The sequence below is a fragment of the Peromyscus maniculatus genome, chromosome 8 (genome assembly GCF_049852395.1).
Source record: "Peromyscus maniculatus bairdii isolate BWxNUB_F1_BW_parent chromosome 8, HU_Pman_BW_mat_3.1, whole genome shotgun sequence".
NCBI classification, from domain to species: domain Eukaryota; kingdom Metazoa; phylum Chordata; class Mammalia; order Rodentia; family Cricetidae; genus Peromyscus; species Peromyscus maniculatus.
Window position 1 is genome coordinate 46,819,615 of NC_134859.1, and position 26,667 is coordinate 46,846,281.

At 38.0% G+C, this 26,667-nt stretch overlaps 1 protein-coding gene across 50 annotated transcripts in view; it reads right to left on the reverse strand.

Annotated features, from left to right (window-relative positions):
* Window positions 1-26,667, reverse strand: part of Ncor1 (nuclear receptor corepressor 1) — a 153,893-nt gene that overhangs the window by 55,636 nt on the left and 71,590 nt on the right. For 29 of the 50 annotated variants that reach the window (XM_076542538.1, XM_076542546.1, XM_076542537.1 and 26 more), the window contains 9 exons: window positions 26,237-26,415; window positions 24,769-24,823; window positions 23,339-23,440; window positions 17,758-17,885; window positions 12,981-13,192; window positions 11,278-11,340; window positions 7,313-7,452; window positions 5,811-5,937; window positions 844-1,381 (listed from right to left, as the gene is read on the reverse strand). In XM_076542538.1, the coding sequence (XP_076398653.1) occupies window positions 844-1,381; window positions 5,811-5,937; window positions 7,313-7,452; window positions 11,278-11,340; window positions 12,981-13,192; window positions 17,758-17,885; window positions 23,339-23,440; window positions 24,769-24,823; window positions 26,237-26,415 (1,544 nt within the window). Of the gene's footprint in view, window positions 1-843; window positions 1,382-5,810; window positions 5,938-7,312; window positions 7,453-11,277; window positions 11,341-12,980; window positions 13,193-17,757; window positions 17,886-21,126; window positions 21,293-23,338; window positions 23,441-24,768; window positions 24,824-26,236; window positions 26,416-26,667 lie in introns of those variants that run through there. The other 21 variants (XM_076542550.1, XM_076542548.1, XM_076542540.1 and 18 more) reach the window with 6 other exon arrangements.

Consider the following 26,667-nt stretch of genomic DNA (forward strand, 5'->3'; position numbering starts at 1 on the left):
TCTCACAAACAAAATCTGAATAATCCATTTGCATTATACCTGATATTTTATATTACAAATATGACTAACTTAAAATATAACCAATATCAAAAGTAGTCAATATAACTTCTACTAACTTGTACTAAGTTATGGTCTCCAAAAGTTTCAGGGGCTGGATATAGCTCAGTGAGAATGCTTGCATTTTCAAACTTTGATCCCCAGCAATGCACAAAAATGAAAGACAAGAAAAAAGAAACTCCTCACAGACATGTCTCTAATCCTTGTACTAGGAGACAGAAGAAGGAGCACCACAAACGTAAGGCCAGCCAGGACTACCTAGCAAGTTCAAGTCCAACCTGACCTCATAACAAAAGCTTGTTCCCCCAAATCCAAAAATCAGTAATAATAAATAAAATATTTCAACAATGACATTGCTCCTTAAAACATGTTCTTTAATCTATGACACTGGGCTAGACAAACTTTGTTTTGAGGCCAAACCAACTGAGACAAATCCAGAGTCAAAGCCAGGGTCGTCTATTTCCATCTTCTTCACCACCTACCATTGCTGCCAACCTCAGGCACCACAATTTGCCTGTGGTTTTATTCACAGCTCTGTTGGCTGAAAACCACCCTCTCTCCCTGCCATCACAGGCTAAATGTAACAATGCAGACAGAAAATATTTATCACTTGTATTATTTAAACACACACACACACACACACACACACACACACACACACACACAAAACTGCTCAATATTCAAATCATGGACTGCAAGGATCTTGCCAATATCTGTACAGGAGCCATCTCTGTGGCCATCTCTGTGGCAGTGAGGAAGCAGAGAGGAAACAAGGTCCAGTCTCACCTCGGCCTCTCGGGCTCTACATCCACATCCTCGTCAGCACTGCAGGTGGCGCTGGAGTCATTGTCTGACTGTGGCTCAGGCCTCTGGAGATTCATCTGCTCTGCCACCACCAAGTCTTCCTCTCCAGCCTCTGTCTTCTCACCGGTGCTCTCCAAGTCTCTTTCTTTGGCATCTCCTTCACCTTTAGGCGCAGTGTTTTCCGAGTCTACAGAGTCGGCTTTGGGAGCGGCTGGCGGGTCAAGAACAGAACTGGCTTCAGCACTGCACTCCTCGCGGTCTACATCCATCAGCTCTGCTGTCTCCACACCGGCGCTGTCAGTCGCCTGGGCCGCCACGCTTTCACTTTCAGCTGGTTTTGTGCTTGGAACTGCTGAAGAGGGAGATGCACAGGGTGCAGGGTCAGTGGTGGCCTCAGGCTCAGCCACAGGTGCCGGGTCTCCTCGGGAAGCAGCATTTTCACTGCTGTCTTCACTGGGCTTGGCAGCTTCAACTGGTGAAGGAGAGGGAGCACTTTCTGTATCAGAACTATTTTCAGCACCTTAAAGATAATGATACAGCATAAAAATCTGATAATAAACAGGTTTCAGGTGGTGACAGAAACCATGCTTGTTTAGGATGAACTTGACTCCTGTGGTGACATCAGAACAGCTTCTGGCAAAGCTAACATGCTCTAAAAGTGTAAAAGTGAAAAATCAAATGGTGTTGACCTTCTGAAATTGAAAGTAAAAACTCTTTTAGATGTCTAAAAAAAACTGGTTTCTTTTAAAGGCAAAGAAAAGATGGAATAACAAAACTAAACAAAATATTCTACGAATAACACATTCTGGTGGAAGATTTTTTTAATGTTAAAAACCTGATGCAAGCTGGAGTTACTGAGAAGAAGGAGCCACAGTTGAGAAAGCGCCACCACAAGACTGGCCTGTACACATGCCTGTGAGGCATGGTCGTGACTGGTGACTGATAGGGGAGGACGCACTCACTGTGGGGGTGCTATCCCTGGGCATGTGGTTCTTAGAGAGCAGAACAAAGTTCTAACCCTTTAACCTGAGCAAGCCTGCAAACAGCACTCCTCCAGGGCTTCTGCTTCAGTTTCTATCTCCAGATTCGTACTTGGGGTTCCTGCCCTGACTTCCGTCAGTGACAGACCGTGACCTGAGAGTTGGAAGGTGAGGTAGACCCTTTTCTCCTCAAGGTGCTTTTGGTCACTGTGCTTATCACAACAAGAGAAACACTAACTAGGACAAAATTGTATTGTTGGAATGGAAAAATGAATATCATATGACCATCTGTGAATAAACATTTTTAACACAGAATATTTTTAAAACTAGAAAATCAGTTTTTCATTTATCCAAATATGTATGTGCAAAGAGTTGTTTAAGGTATTGGAGACACAGCACTGAAAATAAATCAAATTATACTTTAATTTTTTTCTTTTTCTTTTATATGTATGTGTGTTTTGCCTGTGTTTATGTGTATATACCACATGCCTGAGGAGGCCAGAAGAGTGCATCAAATCCCCTAGAACTGGAGCTACCGTGAGCCACAATCTGAGTGCTGGGAACCAAACTTGGTTCTTCTGAAAGGGCACAAAGTGTTCTTAACCACTCAGCCATCTCTCGAACCCCCACAAATTACACATCCTCATGGAGCCGATATTCTAGTGTGAAACAGACAATGAATAATAAACATTTTAAGTATACTTCATGATTATAGGTATGGTGACTATATAAACCAAATAAGCAGCGAGAGGTAGGCCTATAAAGGGTACAGAAATGTTTTGAAAAGGCCTAAAAAAAGGGAAAACATGGACTCTGGGCAGATTTGGGAGAATTCATGTACAGTTTTCAGAAAGTGTCAAGGCTCAGAATGGGATTGTTCTGCTCAGAAACAACAGGCGGATGTTGTGGTTGGAGCAGAGAACAAACAAATCCAATCCACAAAAAGCTCATAAAGGCACAATAGAAAACTCATGTAGTCATATCAGTCACCAAGAAAGCCTTGGGCTTTTATTCTTGAGGAAATGGAGAAGTGTTTCAGACTTTGGAATAGACAGTCAGTTCGGCTGGATTTACATTTTACAAGGAGAAACCCGGCTTCTGAGTAAAAAACAAACAAATAAAACAGAACCCAACCAAAAGAACCAAAGAACCCAAACAAGAAAATACCACAAAGGAGAGACCAGCAATGGGAATAAGGAGACCTGACCGCATATTCAGAGGATACGTGAAACAGAGCAGGCACCATTTGTTAATGATGGACTGTATGGAGATAAGAGAATTTCAGTCAAGAGACTGACACAAGTATGGATGGTGGAAAGAGCAGCCTGTGGTGGGACTACAGCATCTGTTCCGGACATCAACTTTGAAGTGGCTTTTAGGTACACAGGTAAAACTATTAAAAGGTAGATGAGTGAGCTAGAGTTCCGATAAAGCTTAATAAATGGCAGCAATTGCCAAAAGTCAGATAACAAAATGATGAAAAGTTACCAAAAAGCCTGACTTGACCTTTAGTTTTGATTATACAGTGAGGAAAGTTAATAAATTACTTATCCTAAAAATATTAAAACATTCCAATATATGCCTTTCTCGGGTATCTTTTTTCCAAACTACAGAAAACTAGCTAGTACTTTCCAAAGAGCCAGCTGAACAAACCTTTTTTTCTTTCTAAAACTAAAGAAATAATGGGCAAGCCTTTAACGACTTAGAACAAGAATCTAAGAGTAAATCCAGATATTAGTGAAATTCAGTTTTTCAGATTTGACTCTTCTCACCCTACATAAATATTCAGTTTGACATTTTAGGAAAATATAGACAGGAATTATCCTGCCTACAATCAGCTGCCTTTAATGTTCTACTCACAAGAACCTTGCCATATATACTATGGTGATTGCATCAATGTCACCTCTTGATGGTCAGCAGGAAACATGAGGTCATGTCAACTCCAGTAAGTTTATCCTCTAGGACACTGTGCAAAAGAAGCTGAGCTAAACAAGAAGCCAGAAGAGAGCCCAGAACTCTTTGAACAACTGTGTTTCTATTATGAGGAAACTACTGTAGATGATACAGGATGCCCATAGCATGAACATCAGATCAAACTCCCACACTATCTTATTTTCACAGTTCCAAGTGAAAGAAAGGGGGAGAGAAGGGGAAAAAAAAAAGCTTTCACACTACAAGTAGAAAGGAAAAAACAAACAAACAAACACGAAAAAGTGAAAAGTTTTGTTTTGATCTTGGGCCTTGGCAGGGTAGAAATCTCTGTCTTGCCCATGGATTAAAAAAGGTATGAACTGTGTTCCCTTCTCACAAGTCCAATGTTGAACTCCTAACCTTCAGTGTGACTGCATCTGAGATAAAGCAGACTGTATCTGCTTTACACAAATAACTGAGACTAAATGAGGTCGTAAGGGTGGGTTGTTGGTCAGAGAAGCAATGTCAGAAATGCACACATTAAGGCTATGTGAGGGCAAAATAAGGCAGCAGGTAGCCAGTCTATAAGCCAGGAAGAAAGATCTCATCAGAAGAAGCTCTGCTAGCACCATGACTTTGAACTTCTAACCTCCAGAACTGTAAAAACACATGGCTGTAGTTTAATCCACTCAATGCATACTACTCTACTATGGTAGACCAGAGATTAATACAGCTGTCCTCTTTTCCACAAGGAGTACTGTTCAAAATCCTCAGCAGATTTCTAAAACTTCAGGTAGTACTGACTCTGGTATATACTGGTATTTTCCTATACATTCATAGCTACAGTAAAGTTCAATTTAAAAATTAGGCACAACTAATAATAAAATAGAATGATTACAAAACTATAGTTTAATAAAAGTTAAGTTGACATGGTTTCTAACACTCAAGATATTAAATGTAACATTTATTGTTTTTTTAAACATAGCAACTGCAAATAACTAAAATTAGTAAGGTTTTCTTCCCATTTGCAAGCACAGGGAATAGTTACAGATACACAGCTGTGAAATGAGAATCCCTTAGAAAGTGACTGATGTTTATGAGTCCTGGAAGTGGCAGGAACACAGCAAGCTGCCCTGTGCCATTCTCAGTCCTGACTCCCAGGGCTCCTCTAAAAGGGAGGTTGGTCCAGCATTCACTTTACACTTGAATTAACTGTTCCATTTCTCACAAAAAAAGAAAATGATGGAGAAGTTGACTTACTGTAAAAAACTAAAACTCCTTTCAAGTTTACAATTTTAAGGTTAAAGACAATAATGACTTATAGAAAAAAATTAACAAAATCAGTATTTCTAAAACTGTAGCATACAGAGCTTCCTAAGTTTATATAAAATATAAGAGCTGACAAGGAAAACACCAGCTCAAATTATACACAGTTTAAATTCTAATTAAAAAAAAAAAAAAGAAATAAAGTGGGTATATACCAAATAATATTCTGAGCATCGTCACAGCAGAAACACTCAATTTACAAAGGAAATTTACACAGAATGGTGAAATAAATGATTTGTGTCTTTGTTTTTCTAATAACTAGCAAATATCCAATTTCTACACTTGAGGAAGCTGAGTCAATCCACTTAAGCAACTGTCCCTTGGTTTCATAGGTGAGTGTTATTTCTGCTCAGATTTCTGATGTAATCAGACTTGAAACATGAAGAGTAAGTACGAAACCTTAAAGTATGAAAGAAGTCAACCTCCCGACAGTAAAATGAAAGAAATACCAACTTAAGATAACAACTGAGGAAGTAAGTTTGGCAATGACACACACAGAGGCATGCCAGACTGAGTGTCTGAAGCTCTTCTGGTTGTACTCACTGGACAATCTTAAGTGCACAGAAATAAAGACTGCTGATCAATGATACATGGACTGTTTGCAAACCGAGGCCATGAAGGCACTGAAACACTATTTCTTCAGTGACACAATTCCACCACAATCAACTACTAAACTAGAATTTCGTGTTTGAGGTAACAGAAGTCACAACACAATTTAACACTCTGGGATACCTTCACTATCTTCTGGATTTTCCTCCTCATTGGAGGCTTCAATATCTTCATCCTCCTGAGCAGAAACAGTGGAAGCAACACTTTCACATTGAGACACATCTCGTTCCTCACGAGGTTTTCGTGAAGCCTAGAGGTATGAAACAGCAATTCAATTATGAAGAGCTAAATAACCAAAAGGGAAAAAAACAAAACATGTCTTTCTTGAAACAATATAGAATTCTAACAAACACACATAGTGATCAGGAAGCCTGTGGTGTGACAAAAATCTGAGCTTGAGGTGTAGGCAATATCTATCAACCAAAAACTGGCCTCTTGGGCAATGGATAACTTTCATGCACCCTATCAAAAGTTAGCACTGAATCACAATTACAGCTGCATCTCAACATTAGGGAGGAAGTGGCAGAAGGGTATACAAGTTCAAGGACAACCTGGGCTATCCCACGAGACCTTGCTTCAACCCCCATATTCTCCAATAAGTTTTATCTGAACCATTTTGGAAACTGCAAATTTTATACACCCGCACTTCAGATACTATTTATTTTTTCCAATAAAAAAAGGATATATGCTCACTTTCTAATAAAGGTAAGACAAATATGACATGTAGAAGACAGAAAATTGTATTTGAAAACCTGACTTCTCACAATTCCAAAACAGCTAAGCATTCTAAATATACTGACTGGTACATTTCATTTTAATCTTTTAGATAAATAGACATATACTTAAATCTTTGTGTGCACACTAAAGGTCTTGCATAGCTTCACACAGATATACACTCTACTTTAAAAACCTGAGTGTATACACTAAATGTAGAGTCTTTAAAACTGTTTCTATTAATGATCTATAAAAATATTTTTATTCATATGCAATTAAAATTCTGCTTTAAGACACTTAAGTAACTTTTTTTTTCTTTTGGTTTTTCGAAACAGCATAGCTCTGGCTGTCCTGGAACTCACTCTGTAGATCAGACTGGACTCAAACTTAAGGGATCTGCCTGCCTTTGCCTCCTAAGCGCTAGGATTAAAGGCATGCACCACCACACCAGACTTCAGTAATTTTCAAAGTTTGATATTATTGATGGTACAATAAACACTAAACCATTATATAGGCAGCACATTATTCTTGTTTTACCATTCCATTTCTTTTATAATTAAGAGGGCTAAGTTTTTTGTTGGTAAAGCAGAATGTTCTATCTTGCAAACTACATGTAATACTAAGAGGTGACAAGCATTAGAATTAAGCAATGTGTTCTTAAGACCTTCTTGACAAAAATTAATAGGTAAACAATTGAAGTCGTTATGACTAAAATGATTAGATTGAGATTTTTTTTTAAATCTGTATTTTAATTTATTGTGAGAAACAATGTGGTACATGCATGCCCACATTCATCAAAACTATGGAAGCCAAAGGTTGGTTCTCTCTTTCTACCAAGTGGCTTCTGGGGATCAAACTATTTTTAAGTAAAAACTGATAAGCAGAAGACTTACCACTACTAATCTACTCACTTTCTGTTTATGTTGCTGCAAGAGGTTGTCAAGATTGTGTCGCCTTTTATAGTTAAAATAGAAGTTTTTACACTGGGCTTCACTTTTAGTTCCCACCATTTTGGCGATAGCTGCCCAGTTACGACCATGTTCTACTAGGCCTGCATTTAAAAAACAGATCAAACATTGAGCAATCAGTCATCCGTTTAAACAAGTAAGAGAAATATTAAAGTAACTTAAGTACTGAAGTTAAACCAACAACACTAAAAGTATGCTTTCAGTTCTTTATTAATGTATTTCAAAACTTACTGAAGTACTTCCTAGTACTAAACACACTTATATTTCTATACATTTCCCCAATTTAACACATGCTTGAAAGGGAGAAGCTAAACCTTGTCTCTCACATACATCTCCCACAGGGATAAAGATAAAGCTGGATGTACAGTAACAGCTCAAATACTTACAAACTGAGAAACTGGTATTACTAGATCTTGGAGATAGTATGTTAATAATGATCAAATATAAAGTATTCATGTATATAAAACTTACAAACAGAACTTGTTGTTAGTTAATGCCCAAACATCTTATTAAAGATTTATCATTAATGGGGCTGGGCAAAGAGTTCAGGGGTAAAGCATTTGCCTAGCACACATGAGGCCCTGGGTTCAACCTCCAAAATAAAAAAATAAACAACAATATAGTATTTCTCTACACACTAAATATATGCAAGCACACATATGCATTTAAAGAATACACATATGTAACTTAATATATAAATATATACAGAGCTATATAAAATTAGATACATAATGAATAGAGATAAACATTTGTTTTGAAGATTAATATAAAGAGATTTGTTGTTTCAAAAAGAAAAAACAAAACACACATAAAAAAAGAAAACTAGGGGCTGGAAAGTAACTCCAGGAGAAATCTCTGCAGCACAAGTGAAAGAGTTGCACTTAATCCTGGACACCATACAAACAGTGAGAAGACAGGGGCTAGGAAGTGGCTCATCCCACAAGCCTGACAATCTGAGTTCAACCTCCAGACACCACATAAAAAGTTAGATGTGATGAGACACATCTTTAATTCAGCACTCCTAAGAGAGTTAGAAGACAGAGAAGAAAAGCAACTGATGGACCAGATAGCCTGTATAGAAGGGAGACTGCTTCAAAACCAAGAGAATTGAGTCCCCAAAAATTGTCCTCTGACCTCCATAGATGTACACACATGAATAACAGCAAAATAATAATAATAATAATAATAATAATAATAATAATAAGGTGGTTCTGATGTCACATATTTATAATCCCAGAACTGGAGAGGCAAAGACAGGACAATCCCTGGGGATGACTAGACAGCCATCCAAACCTAACTGGTGAGCCCCAGGTAGACAGGCTGGCCAGATAGCTCAGCTGCTAAAAAGCTTGTACCACAAGCTTTAAAAACATTGTTCAACTCATGGAACCCACATAAAGATGGAAGGAAAGAACCAACTCCAGAAAGTTGTACTCTGACGTCAACATACACACCGTAACAGCCATCATCCACATCACACACATATATACTAACAATAAATAAAAGCAATTTTTTAAAAACTTAAAACATGGTGTACAGCTCTTGACAAATAACACCCAAGGTTGGCCTCTGGCCTCCACATGTACATATGCACATGTACACCTGCACTCACACATGGAACATGCATCCACACATCCATTAGCAAGTACACATGCACACAAACATGTACGTACACACACACACACACACACACACACACACACGAAAAGGAAAACTAAAAGATCATTAAGATCACTAGCAAAACTTGCCTAATAAAAGTTGAAAACAGGTAGTGACTAAACAATCTTAGAAATATTCCCTTGAAAAAGATCACTCTACAAGTCAGTTACTATCTACATATTTATTGGGACACCGATGACGGGGTAAGAGGAAAGTGCAAAGCAAATCTTTCTAATAATTTTATAAATTTAGCATCTGCCACTAACGGCAAATACATTTCAAATAAAAACATTTTAAAACAGACACTTTAAACTTTGCTTGTATATGATTTTAAGATGTAACATTCAGCTGGGCATGGTAGCACATGCCTTTAATATCCCAGCACTTGGGAGGCGAAGACAGGGAGATCTCTGTGAATTTGAGGCCAGCGGGAACTACAAAGCCAGCTTCAGAACAACCAGGGCTGTTACAGAGAAAAAAACCGGTCTGGGGGAGGGGGGGCGGTTGTAGCATTCATTACCCGCTAAATAGTAAGTAAATTAATATCAAACATGTCAACAAATGGCCAAGTTACACATAATTTCTTTTAAGGATTACAAGGTAAATAGTGTGGATTATCTTTTTGTAAAGTACTGTTTATCCTGTACGAAATTTTTTCAAATTATATTGCACTAATAAACAATGATGGAAAACAAAGCCAAAAAATGCTGTGCTGCTATGCTGAAGACCACCCAGCTACTGAAGTACCAGACACAGGACTCAAATTATTGTCTGCTTGGCCTTTCTAATGGCACATGTTTATAATCTTTACACTTTTATAATCCATAAATTATATAATCTTTATAATTTATAAAGTTTATAAACTTTACAATTTTACCTCTGAATCAATTTCAAGGTGAAATATAATCTAAAGTATGAACTTGGTCTAGGCAGAAGGGCCAATGGTGTAAAGTATTTGCTAAAGGAGCCTAGTGACCTGAGTTTGAGCCCCAGAACCCACATACAAAGCCAGATGCAGTGGCACATAGCCCAAAAGGCAGAACTCCTCTGTGAGTGATGGGAGGCAGAAACAGAATTGGTTGGAAGCTTATCAACACAGTGCAGTAAAAACATAAGAGAGACCCTGTCTCAAAAACAAAATGGAGGAAGAACAGGATTCCTTTGACTCCACATACACTCCACTGTACGTATCATGTGCACACACTAAATTAATCAACTGTTAAAGACTTAACCAAATACAAACCAAAATAGTCTCCATTCCATTTAATCAACTTGCAATAGACATAGATGTCACATTCAAAATTTACTCCCAAATAGTTTCTAACGCATGTAATCACTATTATAGAAATGTGAAAATAGCACAGCAGGGCGCCAATAATAATCAAAATACAACAGAAGAAAGAATGATAAATTTCTAAAACACGGGCATCTTCAACTACACTAGCGCTAATTATTTACTGTATACTACACTATCAAAAAGAATTTTTAAATTTGCTTCAAAATTCTATTTATCTCTTCAGAAAAACTTTCTGGGGGGTATAGATGGGTTTTTGTCACATAGCCCAGGATGACATTAAACTTACTAAGTAGCCAAGGCTGGCCTAATCTGTGTGTGTGTGTGTGTGTGTGTGTGTGTGTATCCATGTGTGTGTGGCAGCACTTGCACTCAGCTGTGCACACTTGTGTTTAGGTTTTTTGCCTGCTATTATATATCTATACACCATGTGCACTCCTGGTGCCTACAGAAGCCAGAAGAAAGAACTAGATTCTCTGGTACTGGAGTTTCACATGGTTGTGAGTCATTATGTGGGTGCTGGGAATTGATACTGGGTCCTCTAGAAGAGCAGTCAGTACTCTTAATCACTGAGCCATCATTCTAGCCCCTGCCCTATTCTTTTCAATTAAAAAAATTTTTTGATTGATTTCACTCACTACTAATCTTAAAAATAAATAAAGCAGCCGGGCGGTGGTGGCGCACGCCTTTAATCCCAGCACTCGGGAGGCAGAGGCAGGCGGATCTTTGTGAGTTCGAGGCCAGCCTGGGCTACCAAGTGAGTTCCAGGAAAGGCGCAAAGCTACACAGAGAAACCCTGTCTCGAAAACCAAAAAAATAAATAAATAAATAAATAAATAAATAAATAAATAAATAAATAAATAAATAAATAAATAAATAAATAAATAAATAAATAAATAAATAAATAAAGCAAACAAAAAACCAACTCCAAACTTTACACATTATTGTACATTACCTTTTTTGGCAACTTCCATTTCTTCTTCAGTCCATCGTGAGGTTTCAACGGGCTCAGTAGAAACTGAAATAAAGAAAAAACTTAGGCTAAAGAAATCAAAATTGAATCATACATTCAAAAACCATATGATTGATAACTTATTTATATATAGAAAATGAGATAGTATCAGGTTTTTAACAGCCAATTAGATGGAAAAGTTCACACTTCAGTGTCAAGACTGAAGTTCCACCGCTGGCCACACGACTGGTGTGAGAAAGACTACCTCCAGCTTGGCAAGTCCCCTCTCCCCTCTATTGCAAGGACAAAGAACATAGCGCCTCTTCCTTCCCCGGAACCGTCTTTCCACAGAACCCAATCAGATCACTCACTGATTTAAAATCCTTTGAAAGCTCCCTGCTTTGCAGCAAAGGAAGATACAATTAAAGAGAAAACCAAGTCCACTGTGACCTGCCCTGGCCCAGTTAAATCCTCCCACTTGCTTGGTTCCACTACATCATGCTCGTCATTTGTACAACATACATTGTCTTTCCTACCTCATTTTATGGTAAAATGATAGCACTGAATCACCCCTAAGGGCATTGTATCACTAATGTAATCCTTCTAAAGAATAATGTGACAATACTTTATCCAAAAAAGAAATTTAGCTTTATTCTTAAGCCCAGTATATCTTGCCAAAGAATTTATTCCTTAATCCAGAAAGTGTTAAGTACAGGAAGACATTTTTCATTATAGTGCTAGCCATACTAATTTAAAATGAAGGAAAGAGACACTTTAACCAGGCAACAACAAAGAAATGCTTAAGTAAGCCATACTTCAGAAGCAAAATATCAATATAGCCCAGGCATTTAAGAAGTAAAATAGAAATTATGAATACTTAAAAATTATAAAAATGGGATTTAGCTCAGTGGTAAAGCGCTTGCCTAGCAACCACAAAGCCCTGGGTTCGGTGCTCAGCTCAAATACATATATAAGTAAATAAAACTGGAGCTGGAAAGATGACTCAGAAGGTAAGATTACAGACTATTCTTACAGAGAACCTGGGTTCAATTCCCAGCATCCACATGGCAGCTCAGAACTGTCTTTAACTCTACTTCCAGGGAACCCAACACCCTCTTCTGACTTCCAAGGGTACCAGGAATGCACATGATATACAGACATACATGCAGGCAAAACACCAATACACATATAATAAAAATAATTAAGTCTCAAAAAAGAAAAATTCTAAAGAGAGGGGAGATAAACAGTCATGTTATATAATCTTCATTAAAATATTTTTTAAAATTATAAAGCTGGATCAACAAGATGGCTCAGCAGGTAAAGATACTTGTGCTTTAAGTCTGTCAATCTGAGTTCAATTAGGAAAGGTCCGAGACCCTCTATACATGACCAGTGGCCCATGTGCACCAACACTCATACAGACATATGCATACACACATACATAAAGGAATAAGTAAATGTTTCAATGTGAAAAAATAGAAAATATTTATACTATGTGTCAAGTAAGTTGTATGCTAACTAATAAAAGAAAAGCTACATTTTGACTAATGTTCTTTTACAAAAGAATTTTACGTTGAAGTTTAATAAATTTAAGAGCAGCCTTAAAAGTCACTTCTTAGTTATCAATATTGGCAGACGCTGCCCTACTTTATCTATCACTCAAACAAACCCCGATAGGCTCCCCTCCCCCAATCTCTTCCACTAACCAGGCTCCGGTGGTGGTGGCAGGGGAGGAGGGGGCTCCTCAGTGGCCGCAGCAGCACTAGCAGCTGCTGCTTCACTTGTCATGGACCTGGTGATCCGGCCCTTGCGACGCCCCTGGCTGTTAGCAGTCTTTCTGCCCCTGGGCGTGACCTGCTCTCTCTCCTCAGTTTCTTCTGTTGTGCCTTCCGTTCGGTCCTTTTCCTTGGTAGTTTCTCTAGAAACAAAAGCAAATGAAAGCTTTTATGATTTAAAAGTATAGATGCAAAAATTTTTTTAATAGAAATTGCATGAATTTATGTAATCTTTTTAAACTTTTATGAAAAACTCTTGAGATTTAATAGCTCTGACTGACTCAAGACACTTCAAAACACTTTATCACATATTAATACTTAAATTTTATACATATTTCATATGAATTAACTTAAAACCAGGCATTCATAAGAAAATATCAAATGGCACAGCACCACCCCAGAGCTGAGATGAACAGCAGAAGACTTCGGCAGAAGGCAAAAGGCTTGAGAGTTTTGCTTCTGCTTAAATTCTGTTCAAGACTATTCTATGAAATGAAGTTAAAACATACAATCTTCATGACAGATGACTATTATATAGTAATAATCCACAATATTATTTTATTAAACCAGATTCAGTGTTCTGAACTACCTCTGTGGTTGGTAGAACAGCTTCTGGGTCAGGCTCCCTTAATTCCTCTAAGAGCTGTGACGTACTATGACATACCCGGGAAGCTACCCTGCCTCTGTGAGCATCAGTTTGCTCTTCTGTACAATATGATTTCACAGAGTAGCTGCAAGGATTAAAGGCATCGGCTGAGGGGGTTAGTAAGGTACATAGAACAGTATCTGGAACATCATACAAGTTTGTTACTATAATGGCAAAACTTCTCTCAGCTATAAGCAGCTTATTTATAGTACCAAATACTTGAGAAAACCTACTTCATGGTGAATATTATTAATAGTATTATTACTATGAGAAATATTTGAGTATTTGAAGATCATTCTCTATACTACTGCTATTGGTTACATTTGAAAGTACAATAGTTAAGATACTTTGTATCTCAAAGGACCTAGAGGGAGTGAGTATGATCAAATACACTGTGTGTAGGTATGAAATTTACAAAGAATGAATAAATGCATTTTAAAGTACACATTTGCAAGAATCAGTTATTAGTGGAAGATGTTTATTTTCACAATTTAACTGCTTCAAGTAAAAGACTACTGAGGTTTATCAAGCTATAGATCTTCTCTCCCAGTAAACACATGCTTCAAGAATGACTCTATCATTGTGTAAGTTAGAATCACTCAAAAGAGTTATTAAGTCAGCTACAGCAATGAGCCACTCCAAAGCTGAGCATGTTGGACATTTTCGTAATACAGTACTTGGGAGGCTTGAGTCAAAATCTTTAGTTCAAGGTCAGCCTGTGCTACAACCTAAAACCCACCTTTAAAAAAAAATACGCAACAGGGATTGGTGGCATATGCCTTTAATCCCAGCATTCAGGAAGCAGAGGCAGAGGGATTTCTGGAGTTGGAGGCTAGTCTGGTCTACAATAGTGAGTTCCAGAACAGCCATGGCTGTGGAGAGACTCTATCTCAAAAAACAAGCCAACAAACCATACAATAAATAGGTAGATAATAAACAACAAATTACCCATCCCGTTCTGCTCCCTACCTATTCCCAAATAAACTCACCCATCTCCTGAATGAAACCTAACATTTCAGCTTTCACTAAGGCTCTACCAAACAAGTCCAAAGACGATCTAAGTTCTACTCCTCTCCCTCAATCTAATGACATCACAGCCTAGTTCTCAGGGCACAGCTATTCACACCAAGTCTTCTGCCACCTTAACTAGGAGCTGCTCATCTTCCTCCTCCCCCACGTCTGTGCCTTCCCACAGCTCTCACTTGTTCTGTTCACTCTGCACTTTCAAGCTTGTGTTTTCAATTCTGCTTGTATCTTGCCTAGTGTTCTCCTTCCTACTTACAAACTATCTGAGAACAGCACATGTCCTATGTGTTTTTTCATCCTCTCTACTGTTACCTATGCATAAATGTTAAGTAACTTAGAATTTTTAAGAAAAAAGTAGAATCACCTTAAGGAGGTTTTAAAGATTGTAACAAAAAAAGAGAAACAAACAAAAATATACTTTTTAAAAAGATACGTTTATCCGTTTATCCCTCTGCCCCCAGCTGAGGACCGAAACCAGTCCCCAAGATACATTTCTTTATGAGAAGAGCCACTGACTATACATTGTGAAAATGTTAAACCTAGACCTTAAAAAAATTTTTCTTTCTGAATAGGTAGATATCTTAAGGTAGAAAAGCATAAATACATGACTCTTACTTTTTATTTCTATTCACTTGTGTGAGTGAATATTCACCTGCCTGAATTATGTCTATACACTACGTACATGCCTGGCACTGGCAAAGAATCAAAGAGGCCATCAGATCCCCTAGGGCTGGTTACAGAATGTTGTGAGCTACCATGAAGGTGCTAAGAATCAAATCTGAGTTCTTTAGAAGAGCAGTCAGTTTTCTTAATTGCTGAGCCATCTCTCCAGCCCCTGATTTCTTCTAAAATCATGCAAGGGACTTATGTGGTGTTAAATGACAAAAACAAGAAACAAGATAATGTAAGTATTTTTGAGAGGTCTATAAAAATAGTACAATAAATATTTTTAAAGGCATAAACTACTGAAATATGAAAGGGCCAAGATGAATCTCAAAAACACATTCTTCTACTTGTGCTAAGTAAAAGAAGCCACAGTTGTGCCGGGCGGTGGTGGAGGCGCACGCTTTTAATCCCAGCACTCAGGAGGCAGAGCCAAGTGGATCTCTGTGAGTTCGAGGCCAGCCTGGGCTACCAAGTGAGTTCCAGGAAAGGCGCAAAGCTACACAGAGAAACCCTGTCTTGAAAAACCAAAAAAAAAAAAAAAAAAAAAAAAAAAAGAAGCCATAGTCTATACACATGGTAGAGTTTGGCTCTTAAAGATCCCACAAAAGTGGCTGGGCAATGGTGGCGCACTTGGGGGGCAGAGGCAGACAGGTATCTGTGAGTTCTAGGCCAGCCTGGTCTACAAGGTGAGTTCTAGAACAGGCTCCAAAGCTACAGAGAGAAACCCTGTCTTGAAAAACCAAAAGCATTCCACAAAAAGTTTAAGTGTTAAAGACTTGGTCATAATGGGTGCTGTCTGGAGGAGTTGTAGCTTTGAAGAGGTAGAACCTAGTAAAAGATCTTTATGTCACTGGTGAAATAAAGGGAATATTGAGAGATCCCTTCCCCTCTTTTGACTCATTTCCCTCTTTTATCCCTTCCTCCCTCTGTAAAATGACTAAAGGGATCAATCAATCAGACTGATACTTCTAAAACTGTAAGCGGAAAAAAAATTTTTCTAAGTTAATTATGAGGTGTTTTTTAAAGTGATAAAAAGTTAACTTGATTTATATTTAATTCTAGAACACCATTAATCAGAGACTAAGAGTGGGCAGAAAACCTGACTACTAAGAAATCGAAGGAAATATATTGGGGTGGTAGAAACATTCTACATTGTCATTACACACAAGTGCGTATGCTTGCTTAAATGCACCAACACACACACACATCTACAACTGCTGAACTTACATCTCACACCAGTCATATCAGCAGTACACAAACTAAAATTGCTCAGTTTCAGTCACTGGGGAGAAATTATCTGGCTCCTAAAGCTCCTCCCCCAGCCTGCCCTTATAAGCATACAAGAGTGCCAACAACTGGATGCAATTGATGGGCAAAATGATGGGCATACATTAGATTTGCTTTCTTTTCCCAGTTTTCCAAAATGAAAATGAATTATTTCTACAAATGAGAAAACAGAAATAACAACAGGTAACACAGAACTACAGTTTATAAGTTGAATAAAATCAGCAAGTGTAGTACATACATGGATTAAAACTATTACTTTCAGCTGGGTGGTGGTGGCACACACCTTTAATCCCAGCACTGAGGAATAAAAGGCAGATGGATCTCTGTGAGTTTGAGGCCAACCTGGTCTACAGAGTGAGATCCAAGACAGACAGGCACCAAAACTACACAGAGAAACCCTGTCTTGAAAAGAAAACAAAACAAACCAACTCTCAGCATTTTTACATTATCTAGAGGCTGAAAAAGATTTTCCAAATCAAAGACTAAACTGTACTCAACAAACCTTGGTGGTAACTATAAAGTATTGTAGCCTATACCTTAGAATAGCAGTATTGGAACCAGACATGACTGCAGTCCTGTAATTCTAGCACTTACAAGACAGAAGCAGGCAGACTGCCACAAGCCAGCCTGGTCTAAACAATAAGATCCAGACAGCCAGGGCTACACATCAAGACCCTGTCTTTACAAAAAATAAATAAATAAAAAGGCCAGATGGTGGCGCACGCCTTTAATCCCAGCACTAGGGAGACAGACGCAGGCGAATCTCTGGGTTTGAGGCCAGCCTGGTCTACAAAGAGTTCCAGGATGGTCAGGGCTACATAGAGAAACCCTGTCTCTAAACAAACTAATAACACTAAAAAAAAAGTATCTATGTGTGCATATGGGCATGCATGCATAAAATAACATGCCTAGCAATAAGGCCATTAAGTCAAGCACTCTATTTACTAAAATATTCCATTCCTTAATCATGCCAAGAAATTGATAGTCAAAGCACATGTTTCTGTGACTTCTTACCACATATTTCACACATATGCAATTTCAAATCTGAAAATAACTATAACACACATCTAACTCTCAACTCACTTTGAGTCTTCCTTCTCATCTTTTTCTTCATCATCCTTCTTTTCTTCTTCCTTTTTCTCTGTTTTTTCTCCTTTATCCTCTTCTTTTTCTTCTACTTTTTCTTCTTGCGAGGGACGGGCAATCTGCTGCTAGAACAAACCATCACTTGTGAGATACGAAAGTAAAAGAAATCATTTCTCAAACTGTATAACAAATTACAATATTCACTTGGAACAATATTATTGGGAGGTGGGGTCCCACTTACAGTAGGGGGGAGGGTACTAAGAATAAACCTAACCGGCTGGGCGGTGGTGGCGCACACCTTTAATCCCAGCACTCGGGAGGCAGAGGCAGGCAGATCTCTGTGAGTTTGAGGCCAGCCTGGGCTACCAATTGAGTCCCAGGAAAGGCACAAAGCTACACAGAGAAACCCTGTCTCGGAAAAAAAAAAAAAAGAATAAACCTAACCAAGAAAATGAAGAAAACTCTACAATTGAAGTGTTAACATACTGAAGAACAAAATTAAAGAAAACATTAGAAGAAAGGCCCCCCCATGTTCATAGATTGGACAAATGAGTGACTAAAATGGCAATGTTACTGAAAGATCTGACATAATTCTCATCAAAAGATCAATGACATTCTTTTTTTTTTTTTTTTTTTTTTTTTTTGTGAGACAGGATTTCTCTGTGTAGCCTTGGGATCCTGAAACTCACTTTGTAAACCAGACTGGCCTCAAACTCACATAGATCCACCTGCCTTTGCCTCCCAAGTGCTGGGAATCAAGATGTGTCACACCACTGCCCGGCTTTCATTGACATTATAGAAGGAGAATAGACAATCTTACAGACCATATGGAACACAAAAAGCCCTGAATGGTCAAAGCAATCCTAAGCAGAAAAAGGAATGCCAGAAGTATCAAAATTTCATCTCAAATTATACTACCCAGCCATAGTAACAAAAACCTACATGTGGACCAATAAAATAGAGAACCCAAACTCATACAACTGCAACCACTTAGTTTTTAACAAAGGTGTCAAAAGCACATATTGGAAAAAGACAGCCATTTTAACAAATGATGCTTGGAAACTGAATATCCAAATGTACAAGAATGAAATTATTTCTCTCTCTCTCTCATATGCCAAAAAAAAAAGTTAATTTGAAACAAACGAAAGATCTTAAGACCCAAAACACTGAAACTGCTAGCAAAAAACACAGGAATAGGCAAGGGATGTAACTGATGCAGCCCCTCTAGAAATCACTACAGAGTTTCCGCCATCAATATGGAGGAACAAAAAAATAGAACCACTAAAGACTCTAAAGATTCTATCAGAAACCTTTTAAGACACACTAACATTTTAAGAAAAGTAAAAAGGCAAAAAAGACTCTTAAGGATAGTCAGAGGGAACCTTACTATTTAATTGCTACACCAGTCACTATAGCTAATAACCACTCTAAATGCCCATCAACAAATAAATGGTTAAATAAAATGTGATACAATATACAATTTTAGTATATTTAAATTTTATTTAGCCATTAAAAAAGTTGAAAGCATGGCACTTACACAAAATAGGAATGGAAATCACTGTTAAGCAAAATAAGGCAGACTCAGACAGAAAATATAAAAAATGTTTTCTCTCATGTGAAACACAGATTTGAAGGTCAATGTGTGCCAGCATGCCATGAAACTAGGACCACGAGAGGGAAAGAGGAGATCGTAAGGGAGGGAGAAGGAGAAGGATGAGAAAGCCCTGGAGTACATGGGCCATGAAAGCACAAGGGGACCACTTAGACGGGTACAGAGGGAATATGAAGGACAGCGGTGGAAAAGCAGTGATACATCGAGAAGATATCCAATGAGAATACCCATTACTTTGTAGATTGATTTTAAAGACTGGACAGAGGACAGATTGATAAAATGTAGTTCCTTTTCAATGTTACACAATCTACCTACGTTGACTTCTTCTCACTTCTAAAACTACAGATGAAATTTCTGAGCTCTCCCTAAAGGGTCTAGGTGATTCTGTAACTCATTTCTTAGTGCCTTAGTATCACTACTCTTCTGGTGTAAAAATGTACATCTTTTCTAATACAGTCCTTCAGTCACTCTGTCCTACAAATCAAGTATTTATCAGCCATACCCATTAAACTTCCCAAAGGCAAAAAGCACAAATGGCCTCATTATCTGTAGGTGCTGCCTAAACCTACAGACACTAAAATCAGAAGGCCTTCTCTTCATCCGCAGCCCATGCCCCTTGAATCCCAGTCACTGCTGCTCACCTGCTGGTCTTGATCATGGCCTATGACCCATTATGCTACCAATTTTTCATAATCTACCAAAACTGCATCTACTACTTACTGTATCAGTCTAATGCTATGATTCCCTCACTTGTATATGATCTGCTGAATTTCTCAGCCTGGGTAATTTCCAAGTTTCACTTGCTTATGGATATTTACTTAAAAAAAAAAATTTCAGGGAATTTCTAGATGCTTTTTTTTTTTTTTTAGACAGAGTTTCTCTGTGTAGCCCTGGCTGTCCTGGAACTCACTCTGGAGACCAGACTGGCCTCAAACACTCAAGAGAACTACCTGCCTCCACCTCTAGAGTGCTGGGATTAAGTGTGTGAGCAACCACACCCTGGCCCAAATGTATATTTTACAAGTACAAGATGATCTATTTTTTATTTGGGATTGCTTTACTCAGCTCTGACTTCCTATTTCTAACAGGAGGTGAGCACAAGACCTGTTTCAAATGCTAATTAACCAACCTCTACACAAACGGTTACTCTGAAGCAGCAAAATGGCATGCTAACAAAGTCTCCTTTTTGTCTAGTATGTTAGCTGTATAAACAATAAAATGGTTCATAATTCAAATATTTGATGGGTCATACCAATTAAATATAGGATAAGAAAAGGATTAAAATTTCCCTAGAATTCAATAATACAAATAATCTTATTTCTCATATACCTCAGTGTTTTCAAATCCCACACACTCCCTGCTGCCTGAAATCTGGGCAAGATCTGACTTCAGTTCTCCGGTCTAAGGAAGTGATGAGCGACCGCACCACTGAACTAAACCAGCCAGTGGGAGACGCAGCACGTCCAGCTCTGCAGCCAATGTGGAAATGACAGCCTTGTTGCATCAGAATCTACTCACGTCCATGACGCTTTTCTAGGTTATCTCAGCATTCTCCAGGCTGGTAAGGTAGCAAAGCACCAGAAACCTAAACTTTGCTTCTGAGCAATTGGATCAAGACCAATCAGAACACTAACATTAAAGAGAAGAAGGAAATACCTCTGGTTTCAACAAGAACCAGCTGGAGTTATTGTTGTTTTAAGCAAACATGTAGAGAACCACCAGCGTGGTCCAGTATGTAAGTGATAGGTTCTAACCTCAATAGTCCTGGCAGGCTGGCTGCAGCAGAATAGGCCCATTCAAAGGGAAACTTTCCTAAAAGTGCCTTCAATAGACGCAAGTAGTTCTTGTCTGGGTTTCTCTTTCCTTTAAAACTGACACTTGAGTCAACAAAACAAAGTTTCATTCAGCTAGGCAGGTTCCTTCTAGCATGAAATATGATATTCACTACAAATGAAAGAGCACAATATAAAACCAAATGAAAATTCAAATCAAAAAAGTGAAAGGTATCTATACTCAATGCGATCACAGCCTGGGAAACCCTCAGAGCAGCATCACAAAACAGCCCATGCAGATACTCTTCACTGCTGTATCTAACTATATTCCTAACACCTGTACACACATTCTATTTGTATTCATGAAAAATTCTCAAGTTAATCCCAGCACTGAAGGCAAAGACAGGTGAATCTCTTGAGTTTGCAGCAAGCCTGCTCTACAGAGTGAGTTCCAGGACAGCCCGGGCTACACAGAGAGACCCTGTCTGGAAAAACAAAACAAAATCCTCAAGTTAATGAAACAGAAAAATTAGTGCCTCCCCACTTAGTAGATACTTTGAGTCATCAAGAAAGAAAATGACTGAATTATCTGACTGTGTAAAAGGGGCAGAGAGAATGTAGTTATTTCATTACCAGGCATGCTTTCTTTTACGTGTACTCAAGCAATAAAATTTCTTATGCCTATCTTGTCAAAATATATTAGTAACTAATGCCTTTAAAGTAACTAAATTTTGAACTTTCTAGAGAGTAAAAGCTGTCAATCAAGAAAAACAGGCAATTGTGATGGAATTAAGACACCAGCAGCTACTATTTATTGAGCACACCCTACATACTTTACATTGTACACTGAGGATTTTGCCAACATATGCAGTTTCCGTATTGACGCTAACAGGTAACTATCACTGTTGTTGTCTACAAATGCAAAAACTAAGGTTGTAAACAAGTCATCAGAACATGCAGAGGTATAAAGCTCTTGGAATTATACTCAAATTTTAGCCTCTCTAAAACATTCTTCCTATTGACTACTTAAAAGTTTAGACAAAAATCCTTCCAACATCAAAATTACTAAATGATATGTTTATGAATACTTTGAGAAATAAAAATATGCTGGTGTAAAGACAAGGACAGAAATGTGTCAACAAGGACAGAAATGTGTCAACACAGAGGAAAATCACACATTCCTGAGAAAAGAAACCAAGTATTTGAAAATGAAGAATGTGTTTGTTATTAACAATGACTTGCCTAGCAGCACGGATCACAAATAGGAAACATAAAAATTCTATCTGCATGTATCTTCACGGTGACATACTTAACAGATATGAATGAATAGATATACAGCATGTCCTAATGAAACAAATTCTTTCTTCTTACTTTCTTGTTTGTTTTTGAGACAGGGTTTCTCTGTGTAGCCCTGGCTGTCCTAGAACTCTGTAGACCATGCTGGCCTCAAACTCACAGAGATCCACCTGCATTCAGGGTGCTGGGATTAAAGGCATGCACCATCACTGCCTGGCTCCTTTTTTTTTTTTAAAGACTATTCTTTCTCTCTCTCTCTCTCTCTCTCTCTCTCTCTTTCTCTCTCTCTCTCTCTCTCTCTCCCTCCCTCCCTCCCTCCCTCTCTCTCTCTCTGTGTGTGTGTGTGTCCGTCCCCACCCGAATGTGTGTTTGTCTTGTGTGTCCGCACATACACCCAAGGATAACAGAAGAATGTAGACATCAGGTATCCTGGAGTTAGACGTACAGGCAGTTGTAAGCCATCTGACATGGGGTGCCAGGAGCCAAACTGAGTCCTCTACAAGAGCATTAAGTGCTTTCACATAAAATAAAACTCCGAGTTGGCCTTTTACTTTACACACACACACACACACACACACACACACACACACACACACACACACGCACACACACAGAAATGTATGTACATGTATATTACAGTACAGGTGCCCATGGAGACGAGAGGAGGACATCTGATCTCCCTGAGTTGGACTCGAGTGCTCTGTGAGCAGACACACGTGATGCTGAGAACAAAACTGCGAGAGCAGTCTGTACTCTCACCTCCAAGCCACCAGCCCAGCCCAGGCGTATTTTAAACTGTGGATGGCAAATAACACTTGTCTGGATATTCCTTTATCTCCATATTTCCATCAATTTTGAAACATTTATTTAGTATGTTTATTATGTAAAATTAACATACCTGATTTCTGCCTCTCCGTTTTCCATAATTCCTTCTCACTAGGGCTTTATAATTTTCATTTTTCTTGGTTAAATAGTAATACAAAACACAATCAGGCACGCTCTGTAACAGAAAAAAAGTTTTATTTAATGTTTGCTTTCATTTCTATAATAAAAAATATTTTATTTAAATTCTTTTATATTCCATTTCATGTTCAAATATAAATATTTTCAAGAAAATTTTCTGGTGTAACTGAATGATGAATTAAAAACAAAAACACATGGCCTGAAGTTTAAGTCTATCTAGGCTAGACAGACAACAAGGGAGATATCATACAAGACATTTAAAGTTGCCTCGATCCAAACTGTGCTAAAGACCTAAAGCTCCATCAGAAACACCCAATGGGTTCTTATTAACTGGTAATATAGTCTCCTTCTCCTACATATGTAAATACTCAAAGTGTCTCTTCTGATGTTTTAATCAAAAACACTAAGGCTACTTGACTACAAAAAAAAACAAAACAAAAAACAAACAAACAAACAAACAAAAAAAGCAAAGAGAAATCAGGCCAGGCCTGATATTTTAACCAGAGAACTAATGACTTTTAAAAATTACCATAATTAATGAATTATTTGGGAAATAAAAGATCACATCATTTTTTAAAAATGATGAAAACTGTTTTTGTTCTCTGCTAAGGATTACATTCACTGAATTTTTTTTTTTTTTTTTTTTTGCTTTTTTTTCAGAGCTGAGGACCGAACCCAGGGCCTTTCTACCACTGAGCTAAATCTCCAACCCCAAATTTTTTTTTTAAAGACTTTTGTTTGTTTGTTTTGAGACAGAGTCTCACCTATGTAGCCCCGGCTGGCCTAGAACACACTATGTAGACCGGGTTGGCCTTCTGTCATGCCAGTGCTAGGATTAAATGCAGGTACCACCACAGCCAGCAACATTTATTTGTAATTATGTGTGTGTACAAATGTGTAGACATGTGTTAGCCAGGTGTTAGATCATCCTGTGAGCCATCTTATGTAGGTGCTACAAATCAAAAAGGTACCTGCAAGTACAGTAGGCACTCTTATCCACTAAACCATCTCCAGTCCTTGTGATTGGGAATTATAATTATAATTTATTACATATTTTATAGTATTATAATACGAGTACCAGAATCTTTTCATCTATTATAATCCTTTGTAAAATCAATTCTAATTAACTACTGTTGCTAGTTAGAACACACAAAAAAAAAATTCAAGCCGGGCGGTAGTAGTGCTCGCCTTTAATCCCAGCACTTAGAGGATCTCTGTGAGTTCAAGGCTAGCCTAGTCTAGAGTGCGTTCTAGGACAGCCTCCAAAGCTACACAGAGAAACCCTGTCTCAAAAAACAAAACAAACAAAAAAATCCAAAGCAACATCACAAGCCTAAAAACATCTCAGTCTAAGTTTTTTCTTACCTTCCTTTCCAAGTAGGATGCAATTAGTCCAAAGTTTTTGGGATGCTGGATAAACCTGAGTTTAAAAAACGAAAGAAACAGTACTGAGAATACATCACGCAGCGGTAATGAGGATATCTATAACATCATGGATTCCCCCAGAAGCTCAGGAAACATAACAGAAAAGGCAGTAGAAAAAAATTGAAGAGGCAAAAGATGTGAAGGAGCGCTGTGAAACGCTGTCTTCTGGATATGACATTACCACTGCACTCATAAACTCAAAGCCAAAGTTAGCCGCACAAGACCTGTGCCATAGAGTCCTTTCCACATTCCAGCATGGAAGGGACAGGGGCTCTTGAGACCCCAATCCCATTGAGGTGCCAGTGGCATTTAATGGCTGATAAGGAAGGGGAGCTGTTTTCCTCTGTTACGTAGTTAATTGTGCATTAGTAAATAACCAACCCCGTGGACAGCTCAATGGGTCACTTTTTTTTTTAATGAACATGAAAGTAGAAAGTGGATTTACTAGGAAGAAGAGAACAAGAGAATGATGGGGAGAATGCGATAAAAATAAATTAAATGCGCCGGGCGGTGGTGGCGCACGCCTTTAATCCCAGCACTCGGGAGGCAGAGCCAGGCGGATCTCTGTGAGTTCAAGGCCAGCCTGGGCTACCAAGTGAGCTCCAGGAAAGGCGCAAAGCTACACAGAGACACCCTGTCTCGGAAAACAAAAAAAAAAAAAAAAATTAAATGCATTCATGAAATTATCCAAAATAAACATTGAAACATTAAGAATTTAAGTGCATACAAATGTGCATACAAAATAAGAAAAACTGGAAGAATTATGTCTATCCTAATTCAAAGTGATTCCTCACTGCCCACTGGATAACAGCTATAGAATCATTAGAAAATGTTTAAATGGCAGTTTTTAAATCGAGGTTTTAAATTTTTTGCTTTTGTTTGTTTGTTTGTTTGTTTTGTTTTGTTTTTTGAGACAGAGTCTCATTATGTAGCCCTGGCTGTCCTGGAACTCACTATGTACATCAGGCTGGCCTCAAACTCAATAGATTCACCTGACACTGCCTCTGGAGTGTAGAGGATTAAAGACATATACCACCACACCCTGTTGTTTCTTTTTTGTTTTTTGTTTTTGTTTTCTTTAATCTTGAGACAGGGTTTCTCTGTGTAGCCCTGGCTTTACTGGAACTCATTCTGTATATAGATCAGACTGGCCTCAAACTCACAGAGATATGCCTTTCTCTGCCTCCCCAGTGCTGGGATTAAGGCTCATATCCCCATTTCTTACTGTTAAACATTGTCCCACGTACAAGCTTATAATAAGATAAATTTCTCTATTTCTTATAGTATTTATTCCAATGCCAAATTAGGATGAAAGTTTTGTGGAAATAGTTCACTCTCAAGTAAATGAAAAACACTTTTAGTAATGTATATGAACTTCTATTACAGAACAATTTAACAGTTAAATTACTTGTCCTTAAAGATCTCCTTTTCATGGTCAGTCCAAACATTCATAAATTGTCTATCTTTATAAACTTTCATAGGATCCTCCATAAGCCCATTCATATTGATGAACTTGACCCTTCTTTGCTCTGCATCAAACATCATAGGTGGAATCACAGAAAGCTGCCGCATTTGTTTCTCATTATTCTGCAAGAAATAAATGCAACTTAGTTAGGATACTATTTAAACTAAAAATTTTAAAGGGTTATAGACTTTAACAGTTAAAAAACATGTGTGTAATTTAAGGACAACAATGCTGCATATATCACAGTATGTTATATGATTGTTTCTAACACATTTACACCGAATTATATAACTTACAGAGAATTCACTTTAAAAAAACTACTACCTTTGGGTTGGTTTTGTTTGGTATATTGTTTGTTTGTTTTTTCTTCTTTT